At 41.2% G+C, this 22,453-nt stretch overlaps 1 protein-coding gene across 3 annotated transcripts in view; it reads right to left on the bottom strand.

Annotated features, from left to right (window-relative positions):
- SOBP (sine oculis binding protein homolog) overlaps window positions 1–22,453 on the bottom strand; it is a 182,003-nt gene that overhangs the window by 19,818 nt on the left and 139,732 nt on the right. For all 3 annotated transcript variants that reach the window (XR_010793650.1, XM_066613159.1, XM_066613164.1), the window contains exon 6: window positions 4,007–5,958. Coding sequence is in view for 2 of the 3 variants with exons in the window: in XM_066613159.1 (XP_066469256.1) it covers window positions 4,009–5,958 (1,950 nt within the window). In the remaining variant the exon portion in view is untranslated. The remainder of the gene's footprint in view (window positions 1–4,006; window positions 5,959–22,453) is intronic.

The raw sequence follows: 22,453 nt of genomic DNA, 5'->3' as shown, positions 1-22,453 counted from the left end.
TAATCCACAGATATGATGGAAAGCTTGTATATTACCCTGCCTGTATCTACCCCTGCTAATTGGGTAAGAGGCACTTTTTCAAGTGGGTGTCCTCTTTTTAGCAGGGGGAGAGTAACTGGCCCTCCTCACCCCAGCAGTGTCTTCTAGTGGCTGCCTGCTGGTGTTCTTTTGCACCTTTTTAGATTGTGAGCCCTTTTGGGACAGGGAGCCATTAATTATTTGATTTTCCTCTGTAAACCGCTTTGTGAACTTTTTTGTTGAAAAACAGTATATAAATACTGTTAATAATAATAATAATAATAATAATAATAATAATACAATGCTTTTGAATATACTTTTGCAGCAGAGGTTGCCCTGTTTGTGCTACTCCAAGCATTATGTTGTAGCATAATGAAATGTTGCACCTCCATGTTATCTTTAAATGGCTACATTTTTAATGGAAAAGTCTATATGGTACATTTGTGAGCAATAATAGCATTGCCAGGGATAGCATAAAATATGATTTACTGAAGGTTAAGGAGTACTCTACAAATTGCAGTAAAATTTGGCATGTCATCAAACCTCATCCAGCAAATCATCAATATTTGATTTCTGAACAGGCTTTCTTTTTCAGGTGGCAGGTTTTACATGAGCTAGGTTGCTCAGTTCATGAATCTAAAGAAAATGCAGCTACATCTGCTCAGAAGATGAAAGGAAGGACATGAGCAATATTTTAAAAATATCTTTTATATCAAGGTGGTCTCTAGCTTGAAAACAAGGTTGCTATAAAGCTTATTCCAGGTCATTTTAATTTATAAAGAAAATTGGAGGCACTCAATTGTTAAATACAATCAAATTCTGATTTTCCTCACTTGTAAAGCTGGCAAGTTTATATTTTCATTAGTTCATATGCTCATTTGACAAGCTTACAGGATGTAAGCCTATGTGCTATCAAACCCTATTCCAGTCCACAGCATTTTAAGGGTTACATTTAAGGACATGTAAGAGCAGGACTACAACTACACTTGCAGCATCCAGTGAGTAGGTTGCACTGGCAGGAAGGCCTGTGTTGTCCCGCTAGTGCTGAATCCTGGAGCTGTGCCTGACGGAGCTAGTAAGCTGCTGCCGAACTGCACAGAGTGGGGGGAGTGTGGAACGGGAGTGGAGAAGGGGTTATCAGAATAGAGTGTGTAGGGAAGGGGCGGTTCAGGCCTGGAAGGGGGCAGGATTGGTGGCACTGGCCTACGCCAAATCCTATCCCACTTTCCCAGCTTGAAAGCCTGACACGGGGCTTCTCGGATTTGTGCCAGTGGTTTCACTGGTGCCGATCCTAGTAGTCCCATTGCACAGGCTGGGGTCGATATAGGGTAAGGGAACAGATGTTTCCTTGCTCCAAGGAAAGGATGTTTCAAGGATATTTCCAAGGATGTTTCCTTGCTCCAGCCTACTGAATTAAAGGCAAGGAGGTTAAAAGAAGTTAGCAGAGTAGGCAATGGACTGAAGAGGAGAAATGTGAAGGTGGAAGAGGAAGGGACTTGAACAAAAAGCAGAGAGGTCAGGGAAATTCAGGCTAAAAGGTAGTAATCAGAAATGAGGTTCTGAAGAAACTTCACACAAGCTAAAGAAAGAGATGCAGAAGAGGAGTGCTAGGAAGTGCTATGGGGAACAAGAGAAGAAAATGGTAATGGGACAAAGTAGGCAATAGCCGAAAAACAGGAACCCAAAGAAAGAATGTGTGGCAGATACATGGAGCTGTAGAAAGAAAGGACGACTCAAAAATACAGTAGTATGGTGCAAAAATACACATAAGGCCAGAAAGAAAAGGGTCTGTCCATTATTTACACCTTGTGTGCAAGAAAGTGGGTAGGCAAGGAGGGAGCCAAGGATGTATAAGATTGCCAAATCTAGATGCTGACAAGGGAATTCTGCCAGCTGTAACTTTTACTGTCACTGCCACATTGTATCCTGGAACCCCAGAAAATGGTCAAGTAGAAAGTACAGGAGAATAACAGGTAATGAGTTGAACTGAACGAATCAGTCAATTCTTCATCTGCAGGATTCTCTCAATTGCAAAAAAAAAAAAAACAGCAATGAAAAGACTCGAGCAGATTCATGCTGGGGGGGTAACCTTTCCTGGTGCACCAATTTTCCACTGTAACTTTGGAGGCCCAAGCTACTACTTTCCCATGGAGAAAAATATACACACGGCCACATGTCTGCCCCAGCGGAGCACTGAGATGGTGGTGAACGTATAGTAAGAAAATAACACAGACAAAAATGTCCTCTGGACCCAATTCAGTGTCCACATAAACCCCATGGCAGTTTATAAAAGAAATGAAAAAATGTAAAAATTCTGATCACAGAGCTCCAATACCTCCATTAGTTTGGTGCTCAATATGAATGGCGAAAGGTTTCAGAAGATGATCACATTCTTGGAGAACTGGATACATTTTCTAAGCTTTGCAAAGGATCCTAAACAAGAGTGGCTCAAGGCTGGATAAATATAATGCAACATATACATTTTCAGCAAGTGCTCTCTGTGCTCACTCTGCTAGTGATTTATGTATTAATTGATTTATAAAGTGCCATCAGTGTGCATGGTGCTTTACAAAGTACAAGAGGTCAGGTCCCTTATGGTGTGTTTTGCTGTGGGGGGAGATTTTGTGGGTGGGGGGAGATTATTGTTTATGTATGCTGCTTTCACTGTGTTTACTATCTGTTAAAAATCCAATAACATTCATGGCCAGGGCATGGGGCAGGAGTTCAGTCACATTCATCACTAGGCACATCTCAGATGATATCCTTTAATAGCCCATGAAACTGCTGTAGCTACACCCAACTCAGCAATCATAACAGCAACAAATGCACTCTCAGTAGGAACTATTATAGTATTTCCCAAATACAAGATATTGTTCTTCTAGTACTTGGAAAGTGTGCCATCTGCATATGTATTCATTATGTAAAATCCAATTTGTGAGGAAAAACCCTTAAAGTGTGTGCTAGGAGGTCAGGGAAACCTGTCTCTTTTATTTAAAATGCACAAGATCCTTAAGTGACTCAATATATCAGTATCCAATATGAAAGTATCAGAAATCCAGGCATCCGCTTTACAAATACAAAAGAAAATTTTTTTTAAGCAGATAATTAATGTGATCTGAATTCAAATTGTATATCTGGCATTCCTTTATCATAATAATTAATATTACAGCACTAACACAAAGGTGTAGAGAATAATTTGTCTGATTATAGTAATCTAAAAATAACGTTTGGCTGTTGCTTTAAAAAAAAATGTTTCTGTTTGTTTTGCAGGGATGGCCCAGCCAAACAGCATTAAAAATACATTTGACATCAGTACAATAAAATGGCAAAAGGCAGGAGAAATGGAGATATGTGATGAAAATGTGAGCCTATTGTCTTGGAATGTATTAGGAAGAACCAGAATGCTAAGCAAGATATGACCTTATATATCCATTCAAAGAAAACTCATGGAAGAATTCTTTAACATAACTTATGGCTCATGCTATCCTAAAACCTGGGAGATTGAAACAAAGATGATGGAGGTCAAAGAAGCATGCTTTTGCATTTCGGTTAATTACAAGTAGTAGAACTGCTCCACTGTAAGTTATCTTGGAGGTGAATTATGATAATTAAGCCCAGAGGTCCTGAATTGCTCTTAGCCATATACAGCCAGGTCAGTTTCTTGGCCTCAAATATCAGCACAGCAAGATTATATTAGGAAACTGGTTAAGACACAAACCACACCACAATTTTCACTGCCAAAGTTCTAACATAATGCTCCATGTGAGCATAAAGGAAGTTACACTGCTGATGGATGTGAAACAGACAGATACAAAGATGCTACAAGACAAAGACAAAACATAAAAGAATGATCTTTTTCTGGTGAGTTCACAAACCAGAATTTTTTTTCCCTGATTCACAAATGGCCACCTCCATATGTGTTTTACTCCTACCTGAAAACACTGATATTCATTCTACTCACACAGAAGACTGTAGTGATTAAACAAACCTTTACTTATTCTGATTTCGAATTCGGAGACACCTCCTTTTCAGTGGTGGCTCCAGATCTTCTGGCCCTGTGCTGAGAATTGGTGTTGAGATAATGCATGGTGCAATAGCCATCTTTTCCGCTGGTTTTGGCACAGGCTGGATGACACAGCCCGACTTGGGTAGCATTCGCAAAGCATACGCATGGTCCTCATCTGCAGGATTGTTAAGGTTGGGATCTTGCTTGTCTCCCCCAAACAGGGGCTCTTCCCCAGTCTTCTTACCAGGTTCTCCTTCTCGGTGGCAGTTCGGTGTACAATTGTTCTCTTTAACAGACTCCAGCTCACTCACTGGCAAGTCCTCCAGAGACTGAGACTTCTTCTGCTCTTGGGGCTGCTCTGAGTTCTTAGGAATCTCTGGGCCTTTTGTGCCATTCACGATGACATTGCAAACTGCAGCTGCACTGTTTTCTGAGGTGCCAGAAGCCAGTGTGACGGGGCCACAGTGAGCTGGATCACTACAAGGTAAAGTTTTTGTTTCAGTGGGGCTGCTATTGTTCCTGCAGTCACTGCAGTTCCTTTTCTCTGAGCTACCAAAAGCCAGATTTACAACACTGCTAGCTTCATGTTCAACTTTGACTTGAGCATGTAAAGCCCTGTGAATAACATTGTGTAGTCTAGACCTGTGACCTACAGTTAAGTCTATCACACCATCCTGTGGTCCCTGTAGTACTGTAGGAAAACCAAATTTGTTGTTCACTGGACTACTAGGTCTCACAGTCAAATCAACAACTTCATTTTTACTGTGCTCCTGATGCCCTGGAGTTTGACTTAAGGACTGGCCTGAGCAGCTTGGTGTTGAGTCAGAGGACTTGGAAGGCCCTTGTTTTGAATCTCTGGGGGACACAGAGTTATTGGTTGGCTTTGCCCCAGCTGCATCACTGGATGTACTTGGAATGAAGCTTTCCCCGTTGCTGGAGAAGCCATTTGGGGGCTTGGAATCATTGATGTGAGGAACGGGGATTGGAATTGGGATGGGAACTGGTAAAGGAACAATGACTGGATATGGCACTAACAGGGTTGGGGGTGGCACCAAAGGGGCAAGAGATGGCAAGCCAAAGTTCATCATCTGTGGCATAGGCATAGGACCATTTGGCATCATGCTTACAGGAGGGAAGGGAAGACTGGGCAAAGGGACTCCTGGAGGCGGAGGGGGTAATAACCCTGGGGGATTTCCAGGCATGGTAGGTGTTGTTGGAGGGTGAATATGAGGGGAGAGCATTGGCCTGTGCATAGGGCTGGAGGTGGGACCCATATTTCTAGGACCACCTGGTGGTGGACCAATTCCAGGAATCATTGGATTGGACAGAGGGCTGTTTGGATTTGAGGCATGATGAGGCGGCCCTCGAATAAATGGTGGACGGATTTGCTGCATAATTTGTTGTTCCATGAATATGGGCAATGGAACTGGCCCACGGTTTGTCATTACCATGGGAGGGCTTCGAGGTGGGACACCAATTGGAGGCACAATGCTAGCAGGTGGCTGAACAGAAACTGGCGGAATATTTGGATTCTCGTTGATGGGAATAGGTTTGGGAACAGGCGTTGGGATTTTAGTGACAGAGCAGTTGGCAGTGTCAGGCGGAGAGGCAGTGGTAGATGCTGATGGTCCAGGACCTTGAATTTGGCCAGCTGCAGACACTGGGGATGGGGCCTTTCTCCGAGCATCTGCTAGCGGTATATTCCAAGAATCTGGAGTCAGCAGCTGCACCCCAGTGCCTTCTGCTTTATTTTCGACTGGAGGATGTAATGTGCTGCAGAGTCCAGCTGGAAGATTGGCCTGTGTCTCTTTGTAGAAAATGTCCATTTTGTACTGATTGAGACATTTTGCACTGCAGAACTGAAGCCTTCGTTCCCCGTCCCCAAAATCCAGATACTCTTTTGTGTGTCTTATGTGCTTACACCAGTCACATACCTACAACACAGTAACAAAATCAAAACAGGTAAGAACAAAAGTGATTTCCTCTCCACAATGTCATTTGCATTAAAATATTTTTTTAACTTTCCATCTCTGCTTTCTAAACATCTGAATTATCAAGGAAAATATATTTCATGAAACTTGGGCATTTTGATCCTGAAATATGGTTCACTTGACATTACATAAACATGTACACATAAGATTCTCCTATTGCTATGTCCAGTTAAGTCTTATGTTTTAAATGCAGTTAAAATATTTGAATTTGTTCTTATCTATATAGCTAAAATGCTTTCAAATATAAGTGCATGGTATGGAGTGCATAGAACCTATATATGTGTGTATGTGTCTAACATTCCCATAGGGTTCTGAAAGAACACCATAATTTTAATGAATTATCTTAAATGCCCATACATACAATTAGAACATAAAATAAAGCAGTTATAAAGCTCTACTGATCTGGTATAGGCTGGATGTGGTGCTATAAATCAATTTAAATCTAGCCTTTGCCATAAACTCATTGGGTGTTCTTAGGCAAGTCCTACTCTCTCAGCCTCACCCCTGCCTCTTATCTACAACATAGGAATAATAAAACTGTCCAGCTTTGGAGAGTTATTTTAACAAGGTAACAGCATACCAATATATGCAAAGTACTTTGAACACTTTAAAATGCTATATAACAACTATATATATATATGTATTATATAATATAATCACAATCTGACATTGCATTAAGAGTGCTTAAACCTAGTTTTTTCAGTGGGCGTGCTTTAACTTAACATTCTGTTGGATTACAGTGTTCATGTTGAGAACTGAACTGGTGGTCACATAGACACATACTGACAAGTTGAACATCTATATACTTAAATCAGGTCAAGAATCATTCAGAAAATGACCTCAAAGTTCTGAGAAAACTGAGAGCAAAAATAATATATTATAAGCCACAACACATTTTGACATTTTAAATTATTTAAATACCATAGATAACAGAGCTGGAATGCTAAATGATACTAAAAAACAAAAGTACCATACATCATTAGTTTTGTCTTCCAAATATGAAGCAGAAAATAGTAATAAAATCTGGGTGAATTTCAAATATTCTGAAGCTGTGATATTTCAAAAAGCTGGAAAGATTTTCCGAGCTGTTTGCCCACTCTTCTTCACTAGTCACTTTTGTATAACTTCTTGGCAGACAGTAGTTTATTTAACAACTTTTCAAAAACGAAGGCAAAACCTCTTATTATTACCGGCTTTTAAAAAAAAAAATACACGTTATTTTCTGTGCTACTACTGGTGTGGTGAAGACATTGCCAATTTTTTGTAAAAAGTAAATAAGGCTGCAGAACTAATTAAGCTGTGAAAGGTTTTTCCCAGTTGTAAGCCACTAGACACCAAAAGTTAAAAAATAGTCATTCTAGGTTTCAGAATTCATTACTTCAGAGAAATTATTGTGATTTCATTAACACATTAATTTTGCAACACCAACAGCTCTCACAGATGGTGAAGACATGATCTACAATTCAAATATGACTCTTGTTTGCACAAATGCCTTTTCCTTCATATGGCATTTTAAACATGAATTAAAATGAGTAATCTTTCCACAGCTATAAACAGATAAACAGATGTCAGAATTTTCAGTGCCTTGCTTTTTTTGCCAGATTTTATACACAGAGACAAAATCCCTCAATTTTTGCCATTTACTCAACTCTTATAATAGTCTGTAGATATACTTTTTTAAATGCTATATATAAAACCAATGTATTCAGTGTACTTATGACCATGTGGAACCCCAGCACTATCCTATGTAGACTCTTTATACATTTCAAAACAGGAAATACTTCTCTTACTTTAAAAAAAAAAAAAAAAAGACATTTGTGACATGATAGCATTAAACAGGTAATTTAATTTTAAACCATCGGCCATATAAACACATTTAAAACAACAGATTCTGGCCATTTGATTATTCATCTCATTTAACTCTCAGCTTTCCCCTGTCAGAAACAGTGGTGACACTTTAAAGTACTTTTTGAAAGACAGAGCATAATCCGGGCAAATTAAGCACTTTTAAATGACATTGATCAGTGGGCATTCCTTAACTCTATCTGACTGCAATCAGTGACATCTATGAATGTGGGATTTCCATAATGTAGTAGCTCAATGACCAAGATGCAACTCAAGGTTTCCTGCTTGGCAGCCCAATCCTGAGCTGCCTGGGGCACCCAGGCTCTGCAGCACAGGGAAGGGCTGCCACCGGATCCTGCACCTCCTGAGTTACCATGGGAGGCGCCTCAGAAGAAGGGGACTTTCGTCCCCTTCCCCCAAGTAAGATAAGCAGCCCCGCAATGGGGCTACTCACTTTAGGTGAGGTAAAGGTGCTCGTGAGGGGTGCGCAGCCCTATATGAGCGCCTTGGATCCTGCGGAGCTGAACTCCGCAGATCCGCCTCCCATCCCTCCTCCAGGCACACCTCCAGCCCATCCCCTCTCCACGTCACACCTCCCCATCACGCCTCCTCCCTGCCCTCTCTCCGCCCCCCGCTGGCCTCCCCCCTCCCCAGAACACCTCCTCCCCGCCTCCGTACCCACCCCGTGTACTGTTCCACAGCTCAGCGGTCTGGGAGACTGCTGAGCCGCAGAAGCTGGGCTAGCACTGGCGGGAGCCCGGTGGTGAGGCCTGCAAATGTGCCTTACGGCAAGTTTGCAACAGTGTTTGGCGGCACAGAGCCATGCTGCCGAGCAAAGTATTGGGCCCCCAATCTCATCTGCAATGTGAACTCTCTAGGTAAGCCTTAGTTAAGCCTTCCCTTCTCAGCCTCACTGCCCAATCCTATCCCCCACCATTAACATCTATGCAGCCACACTGATGGAGAGTGTGTAGCATCTAATGATGGTGGGGCACTTGGACAGCCAACTGGAGGTAAGTAAACGTGAAAGGTAAGTTAAACATTCCCCCCCCCCCCGTAGGCTGCTCAATCACCTGTGGCTCTCTTTGGTTCTACACGAACCATTTTGCTGGCATACATCAATGTCAAGATACCTTTATTGACATAAAATAAATTCCAGAACACTCAATACGCACAAAGTAAGTAAACAAGCTGTGAATAAAATTAAATAAATAACAAATAAAACCAATGCAAAACCACCAAGACCAGAAACAATGCACTGCTGCAATCCCACTTGCAAAGGAACAAGAGAACAAATGCCTAATCAAAATAATCAATAAATTTCACTACATTTTGTGTGCAGCTCTCATTTCTCATTGTGTGCAGCTCTCATTTCTTTCTCAACAGAAAGCAGACAGTGCTGGCATAAGTTGAAGGACAGAAAAGGGACAGGGCCAAAAGTAAGATCCCTTATGTCAGGGGTGCTCACACTTTTTTGGCTCGAGAGCTACTTTGAAACCCAGCAAGGCCCGGAGATCTACCAGAGTTTTTTTTACAATGTTCGCACCATCATAACATATAACATTTATGTGTACAATGTATGTTGGTGTACCTTGAGCCCCACTGAGTATAACAGGACTTACTCCTGAGTAGACATGCATAGGATTAGGCTGTGAGGCTGCAATCCTAGCCACACTTACCTGGGCGTAAGCCCCATTGAGTACAATGGGCCTTACTCCCGGCGTTTCCTCCCAGAGGCACCTGAAGGGGGGGGTCGGCACTCCGCGATCTACTCATTTTGCCTCACGATCCACCTATTGAGCACCCCCGCCTTATGTGTTAGGGTGGCCACCTAATCCAGTATCCCAGCAGTTCTCAAACTCGCTGGAAGTCCAAGAACCACTTGTTAAGTGGTTGTGGGGGTGGGAACTTGGAGGGGTGTGTGAACCAGCAGCGCTGCAGCAATCACAGCATCATGGGCATCCAGAGGCTTGCCAACCTATCTGAGGAGGTGTGCAAGCCTTGAAGAGGGTCTGGGAGGCCCGCAGCCCCCTTTGCGGGTCTCCCCTAAGCTTCATTTTGCTCTGATCTGAAGGTTGGAGTGACTTCCGGTTTACCGCTAGTCGCTCCGACCTTCAGACTGGAGCAAAACGAAGCTTGGGGGAGACCCACAGTGGGGGCTGCAGGCCTCCCAGACCCTCTCCAAAGTTGGCAGACCCCATTAGGTAGGCTGGCAAGTTTCTGGGTGCCCATGGCGCCACAATTACTGTGGCACTGACAGGGCACCCATTACTGGGTCACTCCTCTCAAGAGGAAATTTTTTGTTTCTAAGGTGGGTTGTGACCCACCACTTTGAGCACCACTGCAGTATCCTGTTTCACAGAGTGGCTAACAGCTGCTTCTGGTAGACTGCAAGCAGGGGATTAAGGCACGCCATTTCTCCCACTTTTGCTTCCTAGCAACTGGTATTCAGAGCTACACTGCCACTGACCCTGGAGGCAGCATGCAGCCATCATGACTACCAGCCAGAAATACACTTGTCCTCCAAGAAGTAATTCCTTTTGTCTGTATGAAATCTCCTGCCAGTGACTTTCACTGGATGACTCCAGTGTTGTGAGAGTTACTGAACCTTTTCTCTCTCCATTTTCTCCATATTATGAATAATTTTATGAATTCAAATCATGTCTCCCCCTTGTCATCTTTTTTTCTGAACTAAATAATCTCCAAATGTGTTAGCCTCTCCATAGAGGGAAGGTGCTTCAAGCTGTTGATCATTTTGGTTGTGTGCACCTTTTCCATAGTTATTTTGAAAATACTACCATACTATATTATATTTACACTTTGTTCACACTATTTTGTGATCTAGGAAAGAGTGTGTCTTTGTAGCCATGTGGTTAACATCCAGGAATTTTTTTTCCTCATCTATGCAAGGTTTCCAGGTTTCGGTTCTCTTGCTGGAGGGAGAATCTTCCCATACCTACCCTCTTACCTTCAAGCATGGAGGTCTCTTGTTGGAGGCCAAGGTACATCATGGGTAGGGATTGCCCAGGGGAGGATTGCCCAGTGATGAATCCCAACAGCAGTGACTTGCACCAGGATCCTATTCCCCCTTTCCAATGGTTGCAAAACGTGCTCTGGAAGCACACAGAATCATGCTGCTCTGGATCACTACCTGAGAGGCCATGTAGGCCCTGCACATTGCAGCAGAACGACAGAGACCTGCCAATGGAGGCAAGTCTGTGGGGTGTACATAAATGGGACTGCAGGGTAGGCGAGCAGGGCATAATGGGGGAAGAGCCAGGAGAGAATTGGAGGTGGAAGAGTTGGCACCCAGCGCAGGCAACTTCTGCTGGATGCTATCCACTCTAGTGCCAGCCAAAACGCCCCCTTTCTCTCCTTGGACTTGCATCAGCTAAAGAGCTGGTGCAGATATGAGCAGACCTGTTGCTGGTTGAGGGGCTTATGGATGGGTAAGGGAAAATAATTTATCTTTCCCCTCCAAAACTTCCCAATCAGCTCCCACCACCACCACCACCACAGCATGCAGCGCAGCCCATTTTGGCACAGCTGCAAGCCATCACAGAGAAAACTATAGGATTCAGCTGTTCTGGAAGTGGAGCGCAATCGCTGCACTTCCACATTTCAAGACCTGGGGAGCCCTGCAGACACTTGTGCAAGGCTCCCTGCACTCCAGAAAGGCTGCTGCAGGGACTGGTAAGTAAATGCCAGTCCCTGCAGCCCCATTAGCGATGTGATACTGGGGATCGTGTAACTGCCTCCCCCCACCCTACCCACCCCTTAAGGGGAAAGTGGCCAGGGCTCACAGACCAGGGTGTCACGACGCCCCAGTTTGAAAAGCCATGCACTAGTGCATTGTTTTTACCCTTTGGGCCAGATTGACTTTTTAAAAACCATTTATCACCCTTTGGGCCAAATTGTCTTTTCTAAAATCATTTCAGAAACAGGTAAACTCTAGATGCTAGCAAGTTCAAGCCAATATTTTGTAAAGGAAGGTTGCTGTTGTCAGAGACATGACAAACCAATGGATGGCAGCTTCTGTAGCATCTTATTACCAGATCAGCTTGAATGTTTTGCCACACACAAATTTTCCACTGCTCTTCTAAAAGGAGTATGTTGGCTCCTGCCATTCAAGAGCACATGGAGGCATCTGTTTTGCACAGGTACAAATATATAATATACAAACATGTATATCAGCTCATACATCAGCTACAAAATGCCCCAAAACATTTATAAATCGATCAAGGAATTTCAGGATCCTCACAAATTTTCACATGACCAGCACTTAATTCTACTCTTCTTGTGGTGTCACCTCCACTATGACCTGTTATTACTTTTGAGATTCATTTCTAGAGCCACTTACAGTGTTCACAGTGGGATGCACAAGAATGGGAATCAAGGTTTCCCCAAAACTCAAGAGTTTTTGGTAGACTTGGCCGTGGGAGGGGCATGTCTGGGTCCACCAAAACATTTCTGAAACAAAAGTGATCAATCACACTCATTTACTAAGTACCAGGGATTTCCTAATCCTAATTCAGGTTCATGCAGATGTTGTACGAGTTTCTAGCTGTCCTGTCTGGAGTCTGATTGCAAAGCAGCAACCCCCATCTAAATTTCCAAAACTATTTAATTTCAGAGTAAAACCCATCAGTGATTTAAGAAACAAAGAGCCTTAAAGCACCTTAAAGACTAAGTAATATTTCAGAAGCTTTCTTTTTTAGTGCTTTGGTTTCAAACACAGAGATTAAACTCAGCAGATGATTGGTACATGACATCATTGTTAATGGTTTGGTCCAAGATTACCAGTTGAAAGATTTAATGAAATGTTTTAGTGCCTCATTGCTGTATTGATTTGCTTTTCTCCAACAGGCTCTCATGGCACCTTAAGCTAAGTAAATATTTTCTCAAAAAAATAGTTCAAAACTCTTATTTGAAATTCTCTCATGATTTCTCCTTTTAATAATTCATTGAGATAAAATAAATGCTCATATTCATCTGCCTCACTCCTATATTGATCAGACTATACAATATATTTTATCACTGGATAAAATTAATTAAGGATATTGAAGGTAATGGCAATAAATCAGTTCCTGCAAACATCCCTGATGAACTAAATATCTAGTCATTATCCTATGGATTTTATTCAACATTCCAAAGTCACACACAACTAGTTCTCTCTCTCTCTCTCTCTCTCTCTCTCTCTCTCTCTCTCTCTCTCTCTCTCATATAATGCCACAGATGCAGCAAACAGTCTCTTCACATGGAGTAAAAATTACTGGAGTAGAAATAATGTCACTTAAGAATTAATTAATCAAATCTGTCTTACCAGATTGATCATTTAAGATGAGGTCAATGAATTTATGATACAAATGGCTATATATTCGAGGTAATAAAATGGAGCAAAATCATTCATTTTACTTCTAACTAATATCATGCACAAAGTAATTACAGATTTCTCCTAAGAGCTCATTCCGATTACTTAAGATGTGACAGATAGATCATATATATCCTTCAGTTCAATAAAACATTTTTTCTATCTCTGAAATATGCAGCCTCTGACATATTTTCAGAAATTATTTGCATGCTGGATAACAACATAAAATCTTAGCATCTTGCAACAGTATTTCATTTTTTCATTGTATATTGTATAAATAGCCACATATAATAATTCCTTAAATTTTGAACATATATCACATATGTTTAGACCTATCAATTTAGTCCTCTGTTTAGTCCTATCAGGATGGTCCTAAAAACTAGTTTCAGCCAAGATACCCTTGAGAGTAGCTGTAGTTAATTCTAACGACCCTACTAAATTGAATGGGTTTTGTTTTTTTTAAATATACAGCTCTCTCTTTAAATTGTAGGAGTTTCTCTAGGTGCCACAATGGCTTTGGATGGACACCAGTGAGATATTTATTAAATGGTGGGAAAGTGTATGAAAATGGGTCCACAAAGATAGCTTCTGCCTGACTAGGTGAAAATATGCCAATCCCAACTTCCTATCTCTGAATTGGCTTTGCCCCTACATTCTTTCCCTTAGCCCAGTGGTACTCAAACTTTTCCAGCCAGTGGCTCCCTTGACCCCCATGGCTGTTGGCCATGACTCCCCATCATGTTCCTGAGGGCTGGAAGTGACATCATTAAACAGGAAGTGGCCAGAAATATTAACTATATTAACTATATTAAATATAATATTATATTATATTTATTATTATTATATTAAATATTAAATATATATTAACTATAGTAATATTAATTATATTAATCATATCATTAATTAAATGCAGATCTTAAAAATATATTATTAATACACAGCAATATGCATGCTTTATAAATGACCAGCTGCTGATCACTGTTGGAGACAGGATGCTGGAGTAGGTAGATTTTGTCTGGTCCAGTAGGACTCATTTTTTTAAACTTTGTAAGTATACCAAAAGAATTGTTTTATCAAATGAACTTTGTGAACAACCAGTCTGACCAACATTAAACACACACACCCCGTGGACCCCAATCCAACTAGTCATTTCTCCCATTCTCCTTGGATAGGATTGAATCCTTTATTAATTTAATGAAATTAAATTTTTCCAGCAGCTGGTGGGGAAAACAAAAATAGACCATGAAAATATATCAGAGCTGATAAGGGTTTGGTTAGGAAGCTGATTTGTCTCCTATACTAGGAGATGCACAGCTCAAGCCTATGCAGGTCTACTCAGAAGTAAGTCCCATTAGAGTCAATGGGGCTTACTCCCAGGAAAATGTGGATAGGATTGGGCTGGCAATCACTTCATCAATGGCTGATAAGTATTCCCTTCAAATTGCAAGATTCATCACTTTAAAAATACAGCCTCTCCTCTTCAGGCAAACAACAAGATGAATAAATCACTTTAAAAACAGTACCCTTTTTCTGCTCCTGGCCAAATAAAGTGTGTGCTTGTCTCTCCTTTGCCAACTTCATGGAAACAACTTTAAGGGGAGGGGGAGGAAAGTGGGAAGGTTTGGAGATTGAAAAGGGGGAGTGGAAGAGGGAGGGGTTGAAAAGAGAGATTTCACTTTGATGAGAAGCGATCCCAGGCTGGGAACTAGGAGCCAACCAAACAAGGATCAGCGAGGGTTAAGGACTGCAAGCCGAGCATGCTCGAAAGAGGGCGGGGCGGCAGCAGCCACTCTCACAGCTGAGCAACTCCTGTTTCTTCTGCTTTAAAAAAAAGCGCAGATGACGGGCAGAAGACGGGCTCCTATTCTGCCCAGGGGTGTGACTGCATTGATGCAAGATGACATCCCGTGCCTCCCCTTTGAGTTCCTGGTGCTGCCCTAAAGAGCCGTGCCTCACAATTTGAATAACACTACCTTAGCCTTTATTTCCATCCTCTTCTTGCCTTGTAACTCCTTACCTCTATCCCTGCTTCCTCAAATTTTAGCATGTCTTGCATTTCCAGAGAGCAGTGGTGGACCTGCCATTAATGAAAAGGGGTCAATACCCCAGACACAGAGCCTCATGCACCTCTAGGACCGTGTGGAAGCATCTCTGAGGCTCCTGACATGGTTGGAAACTGGCTTCCGGTTTGTTAGAAGCACAGTTTAAGAGCTCAGGAAGCTTCAGTAGACTTCCCTGTGTATCCTGGAGTTGTGCAAGGCTCCATGCACTCCAGGTAACTGTGGGGCAGATTTGCATGGGGGGGGCAGCAACAGGGCACCATAGCAGACCTTTGCCCTGGGGCTGGGGAGGTCCACCACACCAGAGAGTAATTATTCCTTATCCCATTCATTCTTGACCCTTTCCCTCCAGGCTTGTTTAGCAAGACAGTCTTTATCCCCTTTGCATGTAAACTGAATTCATTGCTAGGCGTGCAAATAGGTCTGAGATTTGAATGTAATGGTGTACATCCAGTTGGTATAGGTTGCTGACATTGCAAAGACAGAGATAGCTCCATAAAGCAGGAGGAAGTTATAATATCCTATGCAGTTCATAGAAGAAAGGTGGATTTGGTAGACATTTTTTTCCCAAGTGAAACGAAATGTGTAATATTTGATATAATACAAGAAATTAAGCCATTTCTGTCCAATGTTGCATAGGCACAACAGGGATAAAATGTGTACACCTGTGGGCTGGGCAGAAATGGGATAAGGTGAGGAGGACCTTATATTTTAGTTACCTGAAAGTTTCTAGGCACTACTGAGCATTTTCAGTTTCTTTAGTGCAGCAGTTTCATACATTAAACCCACAGGCCAGATATGACCCACGGAAGCACTTTATCTGGCCCATGTGATAATTGGGCTCTTCCAATGCCGCCCTTCAGCAGTGTTGATTCTGCTGAGGCTCTGGGAGGGAGAGACAGAAAAAGGCCTCATAAGGTAATGAAAGCTGTGGGCGAAGGTGCAGATCAAGGAGGGTGAAAGAGGGCCATGCTGCTGAGAAACTGGGAGAGCCCAGTTGTTGAGTTGCAAAGCAGTGTCTCTGCAGAAATGGCCATGCTGAAAGGACAGCCTGCATGAATCAGGCTCTCCAAGCACGATCATTGGGCTCTCTCATGTCTTGAACATTTTCTCTTCTGTCAATTGCTGCTAATGAGTTTCTCTGTGAGAACAAAGTGCTTATTTCTGGCCATCATCTGCTTAATGACATCACTTGCTGATTAATGATATCACTTCTGGCCCTCAGCAGGTGCTATGAATGCTATTTGGCCCACTGTATGAATCAAGTTTGATACCTCACTATCTGCATTCCACTGCCTGGTTATAAAGCTATCTGGTTCACCATTGCTTTAAACTACCACAGACACCTGACTATAAGTCTACCCCACAGATAAGTCGAGGGCAGGTTTTGAGCCAACAGTCATGGAATTTTCTATGACCCTCGGATAAGTCGGGGGTTAAACTTTTGGGGGGGATCTGACTATAGTTTTGTCTAATTTTACCCCAGGCCAGATCCTGAAAAACCTACCACTAATTGTTACCTAAGAACTGTAGTCTCTAATTTATTAAAAACATAGTAAAAGATCATAAGATACATTTTTATTCTTTTTAAATTCTGGTCTTCTGCCTTTTTGTAAACACTATCAGAGTAAGTGCACTGTAAACAACATACCAGTAAATCAGTGGTTCCCAACCTGGTATTCACGTACTCCCAGGGACACTCAACAGGACCTTTAGGGGTACTTGAAAAAGAATGGAATAATGGTAGAAAAAGGCAGGTCATGCTCCAGAATGCCTTGCAAGGACCAGCAAGGCAGGAAGGAAGGTAGCTAGTTGAAAGCCCCACCAACAGCTAGTTTTTGGTCATCAATTCATGTAACAGTGATTGAAAACCAGCACAGTAAAAAAGCTGAAACATAATATGGAAAGTGATCAATCACCCAGAATTTCTCAGCACACTTCTGGTGCAAAACAGTGCAAAGGCAGAGTCTTCTGTTCCTCAAACAGATAAAAAGAGAAAACACTGTGATGAATACATGAAGTCTGGGTTTTCATAGAGAGGAGATGAGGGCTTGTATTATTACAAACATTTTGCTAATATGAAGGGTACAATTTATTATTGCCAAGGGATATGCAAGTGAAAAAGGTTGGCAACCACTGTAGGAGAACCATGAATCAAATCCACCTTCAAGGTGTCTGGTGTGTTAAGCCAGAAGCTCTACATACAACATACAACCCATAACACATAACTGAGAGTGTGCAATTCAATTCACAGCAGAGAGATGCAGCTACATATACGAGTATTTGCAATCCTTTTTACTCAGAAGTAGACCCACTGCTTTCCATGGGTGTTATTCTTAAGTAATGCTGCATTGAATTGTAGCCTGGGAATTGTTGCTTCAAATGGAAAGAGGATCCCATCCTGGTGTTGAAAAAAAAGACCTCTGCCAAATGCAAAGCCTTTGCAAAAGAGAATTGGGTTGCAGCGGCAAAAGGGAATGGAGGGGAATAAAAGGTTAACTTTGGCTGAAACGTCCCAGGAAAGTAACTATAGCAACTAACCGCCTGCCTGCCTAAGCTTAGTGGAGAAAGAACTTGTTCAGAGTTGAAAGGCTCTGCCCTCTGATTGACCCGGAGATAAGGCGAAGTGAGAACTGGAGCTTGATTACTTGGCAAAAATTTCAGGTACTATACCTGAGTATCTACGGTAGTTATTTGTCTTTTATTAACGAGTACTCAGATTATTACTGCTGGAATTACTGCAATTCTGGTTCTATTGTTTAATTATTGTTTATTGTATATCACTTTGAATTATTCACTTCAGAAAATTGGGATAGAAAATGGTATAAATCAATAAATAATGCAAAAGAGCAAATTATTCTGCAACACCAACCCTGAACATCTGAGGCAGTACCTCAGCCTCCACCCATATGACAAGGGTGGCCAAACAGTAGCTTGCAAGCCACAAGTGGCTAATTGACATAAAATGTGCAGCTGAACTCCTTTTTGCATCACAATTAATGTAAAAGATAATTAAGAAATTTTCAAGTTTTAATTGTTTACTGGATATGAACTGAGAGTCCACTGGATTAAAACATAAGTTTATTGTTCATGGTGAGTAAATATATTTAAGACTTTGACTGCTTCTTAAATATTGCAGCTCTCAAATATCTCTCTTGTGGCTTTCAAACACCTGAAGTTCATCATATGTGCTCTTACATTAAGCAAGTTTGACCACCCTTGCTATGTGAGATGTTGAAAACTGGTCAGTGTAGTGGTTAAACCCTAGTTCATGCACTTACTGGGGTGGCACTCTTACTTTTGTGGTAGAAGAGTAGCTCATCCCTTCTGCAATACACAAATAATACCTTTTGTATACTGGGTGCAAAGGTAATGCCTGTTCATACAGAGGTCTGGTTCTCATTCTTTTTTCCCCCACCACTCATGGGGGGAAAGTATGTTAACAGTGACTCCACACAATCAGGTTTTCATGTGAAACACTAAGCCCATCTGCATCACACAGTGGAGCGGGTGGGTTTCCTTACATGAACAACGCTGCTGACCCAGGGAATGTATGAAGCAAAGCTAATTGTGACAGTTGTACAATAGGAAGTGCCCAGTTCAAATCTCACTTGTGCCACGAACTCACTTGGTTAGCCAACACGTTCCCAGCTACAACTGCAAACAAGAGAGTAATCATACTGGTCATTTGGATATAGGCTTGAGAGAGCATGTTAAAACTGTAGTTCATTTTAGTTAAAAAAAAAATTCTTTAAAAATTCATTAAAAACAAATATTTTGCTAGTTATATCTACCAGAATGAAAGGGATAGTTATTATTATGACCATTATTTTTATTATTTATAATCTCTGTGATGCCATGTTATCGTTTGTTATGCTCCATCACATGTGTTTGGTCATGTGCCAAATCTTAAGGCTGTTCAATTAATTTTTTGGCAGCTTAGCAGTTATACAATAAATTTAAGAAGTTAAATTCAGGCTGCAGCAATCATATGGTTCACTTTAACATACACCCAATTACCAGTTTGGGTGTCAGAATTGGGCCTTAAATAGCCTTATTTACTAATGTACTATACTTCATACATTACGGTTTCTAGTATATGCAAAACATTTTATATTCACCTTTTAAAAGAGTAATCTATGTGCATGTGGCAAACTTTGCCTCTTTGTGTACATGTAGGAATGAAATGCTATCATTTTAACTATGTAAGCTGCATACAAGTATCAGTCATCCAGAAAACACATTTCCATTCATAATGTATGAAGCAGCTCTTAGAATTATGACAAATGGGACAATCTGTTAGACATTGCATAACAAATCTCACTGAAAGATCCAAAATACAGTTTTTTCATATTTCTAAAAAACAGAAAACAATAAAAAAAATAAAAAACAGAAAATGACTAGACCTCTAATTTAAATATCTAAGAGCTGATATAATAATGAAATTAAGCTGATGAGAATGTTGTATTTCAATGAACATAAAGCCTCTAGGGCAGTGGTTTCTCAAACTGGTGGGTCGTGACCCACCAGTTCGTGTAAAGGTTCCCCCGTCCCTTTAAGGGGTGGGGGAGGGGAGATGCAGGGAAGTGATCCCCAGGTTTGCGTTCGTATGGGGGGCGACGGGGGGGGGGCTTGTGACTTACATTATGTAGGCAGGGCTGAAACAGGCTGCAGGAGGTGCAGGAGCCCTGTGCAGAGTAATATGTGCAGAGTAATTCTGCGATGCATTGTGCTGTGGTGGCCAAGTACCAACAAAATTACCCCAAGGTCCATAAAGCAGCAGAATCTCAATATGAGCACAGCAGTTCTGACATGGGGTAGTTGTGCTAAATTTCAGTTGTTCATTGCTATCAAAGGAAAGTTTATTGGAGTCAAAATGGATTTAAAGTAGTTAAATACTGTAGTGAAGGATGGGTTTCATGTTACTTAATATACATAATGTGACTCGATATGAGTTCTCAGCTAAAAAAGGCCAATTAAAAGGTTCTCAGCCAATTAAAAGAGATGTTTTCTAGAAAAAATACCTTAAATACTTAAAACACCTTAAATACTTAAAAATACCTTATATGTGACATCACTGTTTGCTTGGCAGCTTGAAGAAATTCTGAATAATTATATTTTAAGCAAAATGCAGGATAATAGTTCTCTTTCATATAGAGCTAAATGGGAATAAAGCTAGATGTTATAACACACAATAACTGAGGCTGGAATTGGAAACTGACAGGCCAATCCTATCCCCTGTCTATCCATAGCATGCAGCCATGCCAGCTGAGGGCGTGCTGCATACTATGGGGGAGATGACTAGATGGCAAAAATATACCTTAAATGTTTTTAAGCATTTGTATGGGTAATCTTTGTAAGTAAAAACCAAGTTGATATCTCATTGGGCCTAAGAGATATTGAGGAATCTGTGAAAACACATTGTACCCCCTTTCACCCCCTTAGAGTTCAAATTTCTAAAAATCCGTTCAGAGTGGGTCCCTACATCATGGACGGAACATATTCTCTGACTTTCATGTTTCTAGGTCAAGGGGTTTGGGCTGTTGAGTCAGTCAGGACATTCGTTTTTATTTACAGAGATTTGGTGCTTCTTCCAATAAATTGTGTACATTTGGTGAGGATTCTGATTTGAGATGCTTAACCTAAAATTAGCATTTTAGGCATCTTCTTGCTCAGATGAAAGTATTAAAATAGACATGACAATCGAGTTTCATATTATATTGCTGTTTGGACAGCTTCCCCTCCCTCTCCCCACACACACATTATACACTCTCATAGAGATAATATGTGGAAATGTCAAAAAGGACATCTGCTCTGCTCAGGTTTGCCATGTGAAATGGAACCCAGCAGGGAAGAAGTAGAAATGGTGAACATGTGCCCAAAGACAAATACCAGTGAAGGGGAGTAGCAATTCTGTCAGCACATCACTGCTTCATGGTCACTCCTTTATGACAGTCAAATGAATGAAAAGTAATGGATTGACATATGTCTGGAAAAATCAAGCCTTTCATCATCCATATATAGATACATCAGAAACAGTAAGACTATATTTATAGCAGACTTACAGCACAATCCCAAGTTATGTCTGCTTAGAAGTAACTCCTGCTGAATTCAATAGGACTTACTCAAAGGCAAGTGTGTCTAAGATTGCAGCCTTAATACATTCCACGATTTCCCTCTTTTTCTTAACCCACAGCAGTCTGGTGTAGGTTGTCTAAGCAAATGAAGAGCATACAGGGAAAGAGAGCTTAACCTGTTGCCCTCTTGTCCTTTTTCTATGCCTGTTTCACTAAAATAATTGTCCCTCTCCCTTGGTGTTTTGTAAGAGGGTTCAGTTTTGAGTTCATAAGTTCTGTTCTGAAACATTATGTTTGCATTAAGTTCCAACTGAATTCTAAACTAGATTTTACTGTAAATTCTACTTTTAAAAAATCCTCCACTTTAAATTTAACTATTTTAAAAAAAATCAATATAGCAGGTCATCTTTGATCAAAGTTAACAAGACACTTATTGGAATGCATATTCTAAAACAGGTTAAGTTTGAATTTAAAAAAAACCACAACTGCTGTATTTTTTTTTAAATTTGTACAAAAACATGTTATGAGGGACAGCTTAACAAAAGCTCCTAAAACACTAATCACATTTTCAAGAGAAGTGGTCATGACTGACCTGTTTCATTCAGCGTTTTGGGGCTTTCATGTATGGAAAAGATTTTTGGTCCAGATTGCAGAAGGAAAGATTCGAATCCACACCAAAAACAAATTTATACAAGGCCTAGCACACTGTGGTTCTCTGATCAGCGTTTGCACACAGATTCAGGAAGTGGGTCCAGGCTCTGAACATGACCCAGCCTGGTAGCTTCAAGAAAGAAAACCATTTAGTCAGAATTCACGCAAAAGCATCAGCTCACAGAAACAGAAATGTGGTCTGATAGAAACAGAATAAAAGGACAGGCATAGAGGTGGGCTCTAAAATTGCAACTACAGTAAATGACCAAGTTCATTCACAGCAAAGTGCCTGAGCTCATATCTCTAGGAATTAAATCCTAATCCAGGACTTACACTTTACAAAGGAGAGCACAGGAAGATTCTGTGAAGTACAGGTCCAGCTTTGTTATACACAGATTTTTTTTATACACGGATTTAACTCAACACAAATGGCC

This window comes from Tiliqua scincoides, chromosome 1, assembly GCF_035046505.1.
Source record: "Tiliqua scincoides isolate rTilSci1 chromosome 1, rTilSci1.hap2, whole genome shotgun sequence".
Taxonomy (NCBI): Eukaryota; Metazoa; Chordata; class Lepidosauria; order Squamata; family Scincidae; genus Tiliqua; species Tiliqua scincoides.
Note: the sequence above shows the minus strand (reverse complement) of the source record. Positions and strands in the feature narration are given on the sequence as shown.